Genomic DNA, 9,313 nt, shown 5'->3' with positions numbered 1-9,313 from the left:
TCAAAAAAATTATTAAAATCTGCAATGCCAAATATGAAGTGAAACTGAAGACAATAAACACACATTTTTATTTATTTACTTACTAAACTAGCAGTAATAGAATAATCTTAGGGTGGATGATGAATATAACCACCGTCGACGGCAAGATTATGGCCAGTGATAAACTCAGACTCATCTGAAGCCAAAAACGACACCGCATCAGCCACGTTCTCCACCGACGGAGTCCTTCCATTCTTCAGCGATAACGAAGCCTCAATCATCTTATCCTGCTCCTCCTCACTCACATCTATAAACGCTTTCAGCAAAGGCGTCCTCAACGGCCCCGGCGAAACCGCGTTCACGCGAATTCCACGCGCCCCCAGCTGAAGACTCGCTGACCTCACCAGCCCCAAAACGGCGTGCTTCGACATAGTGTAGTCCGTGTACTTCTCAGTTCCTATACTCGCCAGATTGCTCGCCGTGCATATCACGCTCCCCCTCACTCCACCCTCCACCATCGCCCTCGCCGCGTGCTTCACACACGCCGCCATCCCCCTCGCGTTCACCGCAAACACCTTATCGTACGCCACCAGATCCAAATCCAGAATCGTCTGATCCGACTCGCAAGGCACCCCGGCGTTGCTGAACATCACGTCGACTTGACCGTACTTTTGGACCGTTGAGTCGATGAGGGCTGCGACTTGAGCCTCGTCGGTCACGTCGCAGTGGACGTAGGTGGAGCGTTCCAGGCCGATTGATGCGGCCACGTTTTGGCCTTTCTCGTCTTGGATATCTGCAATAACGACGGCGCGTGCTCCATCAGCAGCGAACTTTCGAGCCGTGGCTTCTCCGATGCCGCTGGCTCCACCGGTGACGACAGCCACCTTGCCATGAAGCTTGGTTTTGGGGGTTAGTGGTGAGTGTTCCGTCATAGGTTTTTGTATAATGATTCTGTATTAATTGAGTTGATAATTGATATAGACATATGGGTAGGGCTTTTATAGAGCTATGTTACTGATCATCATCAATATAAGGCTTTATGGGAGAAAGAAAGGAAGTATGGGATTAAACTCCCTTCAGTCTTCTCTGCTCTCTTTCACATTATTTAATTATTTTTTATTTTAAGATTTTTTTTTTTTTTTGAAGGAATTTTAAGATATTTTTAATTAACGGCGAATGTAAAAAAATATAGAATATTGAATATTTTAGGAAATTTAACACAATCATTATCAACTTAATTAAAAAAAAAAAAACAACTTACAAAAGATATTATGACAATAATAAATTTTTTTTGTCCGAATTTCAATGATTTGTAATTTATATGATATTAAATTAATTACTATATTAAATATAGGGTTATTATCCCGATTCAATTGATACTCATCTTTGATAGTAAAAAAGGTAAGAAGCTTAAACGTTGATAGAAAAAATCAAAAAATCCCTCGCGACTGAAATCCCATGCTCTCTTCGGAAGAGCCTAATCACAAGATGTGCTCAACAAGCATGGAACAAATGGAGGAGTTGCTCTCGCGCACCAGCAAACTGACGGTAACCGACGAAGACGGATGGGAAATTAATGAAGAAGGAGTTGCAGATATCGGGAAATCCTGCCTCATTGGCAGACTCTGTACAATGAAGCCATTTAGCCGTTCTTTACTCAAGAACATTCTATGCCGCCTCTGGAATTTAGGGGACACCGATTGGGATTTAAAAATCAAGAAAAACACGACCACAGCAGTGTTCTTGGTTCTTTCGTTCAAAACGAACAGCCATTTGGAAAGGATTCTGGGAAAATCCCCTTGGGTTCTTAATGCTGGTTTTCTCATCTTGGAAAGGATGCAAGGCATACCGACGGACTGGGAAACGACCTTAAGTTCCTTCACAATCTCAGGTCGTGTTCTAAACCTTCCAATAAAGGCAATAACTAAAGCAAACATGTTACGACTGGCAGGAATGGCAGGGGACATCATTGACATTCAAGAAGCGGATGTTAACCGAATTGCTGTCAATGGTTTCTTCAAATTCAAAGCCCAGAACTCCATTCATTCCAAACTATTCCCAGGATACCTATTCCCCCACGAAGGACGGCGAATTTGGCTCCAATTTCAGTATGATAGACTGCCATATATGTGCTTTAATTGTGGCAGAATAGGCCATGAAATGCGTCAATGCAAGGAACCTAAAGCTACGGGAATTCATGAAGATGGAGAGGCGAGACCAATCTTTGGTTCTTGGCTAAAAGTGGATTCAGGTGTAAGGGTGGAACAGAATCACTACAATGAACCAAACACAGAAAACCTTCGAGAACTCCCTGGCAATCAAAGGACTCACTCCATGAATGACACAGATCAGAAAGCACAAGAGAGAGGGGTCACACAAACCAGTACTAAACCAGTACAAGGTAATATTGAGACAGCCCCTTTATTTCATAATTATGAACAAAAAAGTATATATGCTAATAATATCCATCTAACTGATTCTTTTATTCAATCGGATGCAATACTGGATGCAATGAATGAGGCCACAAGATCCCATAATCAGATGGAACATTCGGGCAGTGGAATTCGGAAAAGAATGGGGGATGAACTCAACAATGGGGCAATTACAAAGCAGATGGGGGAAAGGATATGCAAAGCAAGAACCATGGCATCTGAATTCTTGAGCAAGGAAATGGAATCCAACCTTGTGGAGGTTCCAATAAGCTTTGACACTGGCAGTTTAATTCCGCAAAAAGGCACAAGAGAAAGAAGAAGGAAGTTTGTTACAAAGAAAAGCAGTAAACAAAAGGTGAACCAAGACAGAGTAGAAGAAAGGAAGAGCAACTCAAAGGATAATATGTCACAGGGAATAAACACTGAATCACTTACAGGGGAAGTTTCGTTGTTCAACGATTCAACCTCTGTCCAAAACCAAGAATCGGCGAACTCTGCTGGGCAGGGTCGCCGAGAACAATGAATTCCCTATTTTGGAATGTCCAGGGACTTGGCAACCCTTGGACTACCACTGCTTTGGCCAATATTGTGAAAGATCATCAACCTGGTATAGTGTTTCTCTCTGAAACCCGTTCAAAAAGCAATTACTTGGAGACAATTCGCATCCGTTTGGGGTTTGAGGGCTGTTTCTGTGTAGATGCTAAGGGCAAGAGTGGGGGGTTGGCTCTTTTGTGGAAGGAGCCGTTCACAGTTCACTTGAATTCTTTTAACGACTTCCATATTGATGCTTGGATCAATAAGGAAGAAGACCTTGCTTGGCGTTTTACTGGGTTCTACGGGGACCCCGATCCTTCTCAAAGAAAACATTCGTGGCAACTTCTTAAGAGGATAGCAAGGAATCACAACGGTCCTTGGCTATGTGGGGGGGATTTTAATGAGATTAGGGGGATTCATGAGAAGCTTGGAGGTGGCGGGAAACCGGGATATCTCATGAAAAACTTCAACCATGCCATTGACACTTGTGCATTGCGAGAAATAGACTATGAGGGCAGCCAATTTACTTGGTGCAATGGAAGGGCTGCCAACATGATCTATGAACGGTTGGACCGTGTGATGGTGAACAATAATTGGTGGAAGATATATGCTATAGCTAAAGTCAAACACCTTAGCCGATGGTGTTCGGATCACAGCCCTTTATTACTAACCTTCAATACAATTCCTTGTGGAGACCAAAAGAAACAACGATGGGGATACCGATTTCATTACGAAAAGGCTTGGGCAGACAAGGAAGAGTGCCAAAAAATAATTGAAGACATATGGAAGGAAGGCAATAGCATTACCTCGGCAACAGACCTTGATGAGATTCTAAATAACTGTGGTACTATGTTAGATCAATGGAATAAAATCCAAAGAAAGACCAACCTTGCCAAAATAAAAGATCTAAAAAAAGAGGTGGAAAAGTACTCGAATGAACACTCACCCGATGGCTTCACCAAGCTTAAAATGATAGAAAAAGACCTCAATGATCAGCTAGCAAAAGAAGAATTGTTTTGGAAACAAAGGAGTAGAGCTATTTGGTTAGCCCATGGTGACCGCAACACAAGATATTTTCACCAAAAAGCAACATCAAGGCGGAAAAAGAATCGAATTAATGGACTGTTTGATAAAAATCTGATCTGGAGGAGCTCTAAAGAAGACATAGAAAACACCATTTGTGACCATTTCCAAGATCTTTTCTCAGCAACGGATGGTGGTCAAGCCACAACCGAAACCCTTCAGCGATTTGTACCGTTACGCCTCAGCAGAATCCAAAATGAACGGCTGCTAACAGATTTTACAGCAGCTGATATTCAACTTGCCTTATCTCAAATTAACACTATGAAAGCCCCCGGAATAGATGGGATGCCTCGACTCTTCTATGAGAAGCATTGGGAAGTTATAGGAAGGGACATCACAAAGGTTTGCTTGGACATACTCAACAATAACAAGGACTGTAGACAACTCAATAAGACTCTCCTTTGTCTCATCCCAAAAATCAGACAACCAAAACAAGTTGGGGACTACCGGCCTATAAGTCTTTGCAATGTAAGCTATAAGATTATAGCAAAATGTCTTGCCAATAGGATGAAGGATAGTCTTAAAGAAGTCATTTCGGAAAATCAAAGTGCATTTATTAGGGGTCGTCTCATCCAAGATAACGCCATTTTGGGATTTGAAAGCCTTCATTGCATGAAAAAAGGCCGATTTGGAAATGGAAGAAAGATGGCTCTCAAGCTAGATATGTCGAAAGCCTATGATAGAGTCGAGTGGCGGTTCCTTGAAACAATGATGATATGTTTGGGATATGACAAGCGTTGGGTGGATAAGATTATGAATTGCATAAAATCAATTTCCTTCTCAATACTTCTTAATGGAGACGTTAGTGGCCAAATCCATCCTAGCCGTGGCCTTAGACAGGGAGACCCCCTATCACCATACATGTTCTTACTTTGTTCAGAAGGGCTGTCTTGCCTCATCCAGGAAGCCGAGAGAGCCAATAGACTTCATGGGCTCAGGTTTGGCCGAGACAACATCAAACTTTCGCACCTTTTCTTTGCGGATGACAGCTTCATATTTCTAGATGCTACTCCTTCAGATTGTCAAAGCTTGAAATCAATATTAGATGAATACTCTTTGCTCTCGGGCCAAAGAATAAATTTTGACAAGTCTGAATTGTGTGTAGGTAAACAGATAAATCATGGAGATGGCATACTTCTTGCTGCAATATTGGGAGTGAAGTTGGTGGACTGCCATACAAAATACCTGGGGATACCGGCCTCAGTTGGGAAGAAAAAAAAAGAAGTTTTTGAAGACATTCGTACCAAAATAAGAACAAAACTTCAAGGGTGGAAAGCTAGTTTATTCTCTCAAGCCGGGCGGGAAATCTTGTTAAAAGCCATCATTCAAGCAATCCCAACATACATCATGAGTTGTTTCCGGCTTCCCAAGGAACTAATCAAGGATATCCATGCAATGATGGCTCGTTTTTGGTGGGGGTCTTCGGATACTAAACAAAAAACTCATTGGGGGAATTGGAAAAAGCTTTGTAAGCCAAAGGAAAAGGGGGGAATGGGTTTTAAAAATCTAGAGCTGTTCAACCAATCTATTCTAGCCAAACAAGGGTGGAAGATCATCAATAACCCTCACTCAATGCTTGCTAGAGTGCTAAAAGCATGCTACTACACGAATTCAAACTTTTTGGAAGCTAAAGTTGGGGGTTTCGGGTCTTATATGTGGAGAAGTATCCTATGGGGAAGGCAAATAATTGATAAAGGTATTCGTTGGAGGGTCATGGCCGGAAGAGACGTTCGCATAAATGAGGATAAGTGGCTCCCTCGCCCTTCCACCTTCTCTCTTCGTACTCCTGCTCATGTTCCCCAAGGGACCACGATTAACACCATCAAAGACGAAGACGGTCATTGGAACACCCAAAAAATAGAAGAATGCTTTCACCCGGATGATGTTCCATTGATATTAGGAATAACCTCTGGTTCGACAACCCAAAATGATGATTTGATTTGGCACTACACCCCGGATGGCTGCTATACCGTGAGTAGTGGATACAAGGTGGGCACTAACAACGAACAAATAGCAGGTACGTCGAATGACAATGATGCTAAGAAATGGTGGCGTGGTATATGGAAGTTTGAGGCTCCACCGAAGGTAAGAAATTTCATTTGGAGAGTTTGCAATGGATGGCTCCCGGTTAACATGAATTTGAGGGCCCGGGGAATGGATGTTAATCCCCTCTGCTGCTGGTGTAATCAGGAAGAAGAGACCATAGAACACAGTCTTTGGTATTGCACCTCAGCTAAAAACATTTGGCGGAATTTCACGATATGGCCAACCATAAAACACAGCCGAAACAAAGCATTAGACATGCTAATTCACATTCAGCAACAGGTATCTAAGGATGACTTTCTTTTTTTCCTCATTATGTCTTGGCTTATTTGGAATAGAAGGAATAAGAAAAGGCTAAATTTGCATCTCCCCACAACTGAGAAGTGGATAGAATGGGCCCAATTGGAAGCCAATTTCATGCTGTCTAGACATCACACAACGGACATCAACAATACAGCCAGCCACTCTTCTCCCCTCGGCTGGGAAGCGCCTCCTAAGGACTACTATTGTATCAATAGTGATGCAAGTCTTCAACATTCGGAACTGAGAATCGGTTTAGGTGCTTTGATAAGGAACTTTGAAGGGGCTGTTATTGCAGCAGAAACTCATCATCAGTCTGGCGATTTCTCAGTTGAAGCAGCTGAAACATTGGCTGTCCGAATGGGTATTCATCTGGCGGTCAAAACAGGGGCTGTGCCGTTCATAATCAACACCGACTGTCTTCGTGTGGCGGAGGTTCTGAATGGTAACAAGAAATTCAAAACAGATTGGAGCGCTCTTCTAGAGGAAATCAAGGACTCCCCTATTTTCTCCCATTGCAAATCTGTGACCCATATAGGGAGGCAAAACAATAAGGCTGCTCATTCTTTAGCCAAATTGGCTCTTTCTTCAAATTGTAACAAGTTTTGGTTGGGAGATTTTCCCTCTTGTGCGTCTACCTTTTTAAAGGCGGACTTGCCTAAACTCTTGTAGTTTTTTCGTTTAATGAATATCCTTTTGTCAAAAAAAAAAAAATATAGGGTTATTAAACTTAAAAGAATATTATATAGGCCAGCGATTCCATGTACTATAGCGGAATGGCACTCGGATATGTATGTAAGAGGATATCCAAGGAGACACTAAATTTAGTGTTACATTATCACTAAATTTGGTATCAAAAATTATTTCTACTCCAACCACAACACCAAAAATTACACTAAAAAAAATATTTTTTATTATTATATTAATTTTATAATAAAATAAAAAAATAATATCATATTAATTATGTTCAATTTTAAAAATTATTTTTATTGTTTAATTTAAAAAAAATATAATAAATTTTTACTTAAATTATAATTAAAAGAAAAAATAATTTATGATATTCACATTTAAATTTACACAAAAAAATATTATAAGGTGCTTTTACAATGTATTCTTCTAAATAAAAGAGTCACGCAACAGAAAGTTTGAATTTTATTTTCGGCATGTTAAATTTTTTTAAATTTTTTAAAATTTTCCAAGATGTTTTAAATAACTATAATGTACACGACCATAAAAAAAAAAAAAAAAAAAAAAAAAACTAAACCAGTCTCCCGAATGCCGAAACAGGTAAGAGTAAATCAGTGCACCACTTTTAAAGAAGTGCATTATTTTCGGCGTATTAAATTTTTCTAAATTATTTTAAATTTTACAGGATGTCTTAAATAATTATAATATACACTACTATATAAAAAAAATAGACTAAAAAAGTTTGTCGGGTGCCGAAATAAATAAGAATAAATTCGTACATCACTTTTAAAAATGTGTATTAAAAAATTTCCCAAAAAATAATTCTTAATTTTACAAATATAATAATATAAATATATATAAATATTAATTAAATTATTAAAAAAATTAAAAAAAAAAAAAAACCAACATGCCGTGTCTACAGTGCACGGTGCACTGTAGAGAATCATACAATTTGCTGCTCAATTTGCTGCCTCTTTGGATCAATTATATACACTAAACTATCAATTTGCAGTCTTTTTGGAGCTGCTCTAATATACTTCACATGCTCTTACACCTTATGAATAAGTGGCTGGCCCACAAAATACTTTTTCTTTTTAGAGGAATACTAATTATAATATTTTGGTAAGAGGAGTGTTAAGGACACTCTCTATCACACTATCTTTTGCACTCTCTAATTAATTTAATGATAAATGTCATCTTTTAAATAAGATTAAATTTTACTTAATAACTAGTCATAATATTATCCTTTTATTACAACTATGTCAGTCCCACTAATTTACTCAAATAATTTTTGATTTATTGTAAATTAAATATTTTAAAGAAAACAAGTCATAATAAAAAGAAATAAATAAATAAGCAAAATACACATATATAAGTTTTTTATTGTTACATATATTTTGTTAATTCCTCTTAATTAATAAAAAAGAGCCTTTTCAAAAAAAAAAAAAATTTAACACCTTATGCCACATCTCACATAAGTATACTATCTATATAAATATATAATTAGTATTGCAATATGTGTATAAAGTTATATTATTGTTGATTGTTTTTAGTGCAATATATAATATTCTATATATAACATTAATGTGCACATATTTACATATAACCTATTTTTTATTTTTATTTTTTAAAAAAATATATCTATGTCATCTATCAATAGCAGTACATAAGAAAATAAATATTTTCTCAAATTTGTGACATGTATAGTTATTAATTTATAATTTAATATGTGTATAAAAAAAATAAAAATAAACAAAATATAAAAAATTAAAATAAAAAAAAAATTGAAGAGGAAGGAAAACAAAAAAGATATATTATTATTAGGAGTTTTTTCATTTTTACACTTTCAAACAATTTTTTTTTTACATTTTTACGGAATTTTACATATAAACCTCTATTGCAACTAGCAGAGCAACCTAAATCGAAACCAAAAATCGTATAGCGACCCACATAAAAACTACCAGAAAAATTACTTTAGAAATCTAAACCGTAAATTTGAAAAAAAAAAAAATTAAGAAAAAATAGTATATATATGGGGTAATTCCCCTTATTAATATATATATATATATGCATTAATTTTTTGTGATTGGTTTTTTAAGACTAATAATTTATTTTCTAATATTTTGTGGAAGACGTAAGTCTAGTAGAGTTGTATTATTTAGAGTATTGATTATAATATTATCACTAAATTTTTCAAGCAGAGTTCTATTTGCACCCTACAATATGATAAGTACATCCCAATATTTAAGAAAATG

General features: G+C 37.5%; 1 protein-coding gene across 1 annotated transcript; it reads right to left on the bottom strand.

Moving 5' to 3' along the window:
* LOC115708671 ((-)-isopiperitenol/(-)-carveol dehydrogenase, mitochondrial-like) lies at positions 1-1,094 on the bottom strand. Its single transcript, XM_030636651.2, has one exon. The coding sequence runs from the start codon at positions 909-911 to the stop codon at positions 108-110; it is 804 nt and encodes a 267-aa protein (XP_030492511.2). The 5' UTR covers positions 912-1,094; the 3' UTR covers positions 1-107.
* Positions 1,095-9,313: the final 8,219 nt, after the last annotated feature.

This window comes from Cannabis sativa, chromosome 3 (assembly GCF_029168945.1).
Source record: "Cannabis sativa cultivar Pink pepper isolate KNU-18-1 chromosome 3, ASM2916894v1, whole genome shotgun sequence".
In the NCBI taxonomy this organism is placed as follows: Eukaryota; Viridiplantae; Streptophyta; class Magnoliopsida; order Rosales; family Cannabaceae; genus Cannabis; species Cannabis sativa.
This window is presented reverse-complemented; position numbering and strand designations above follow the sequence as displayed.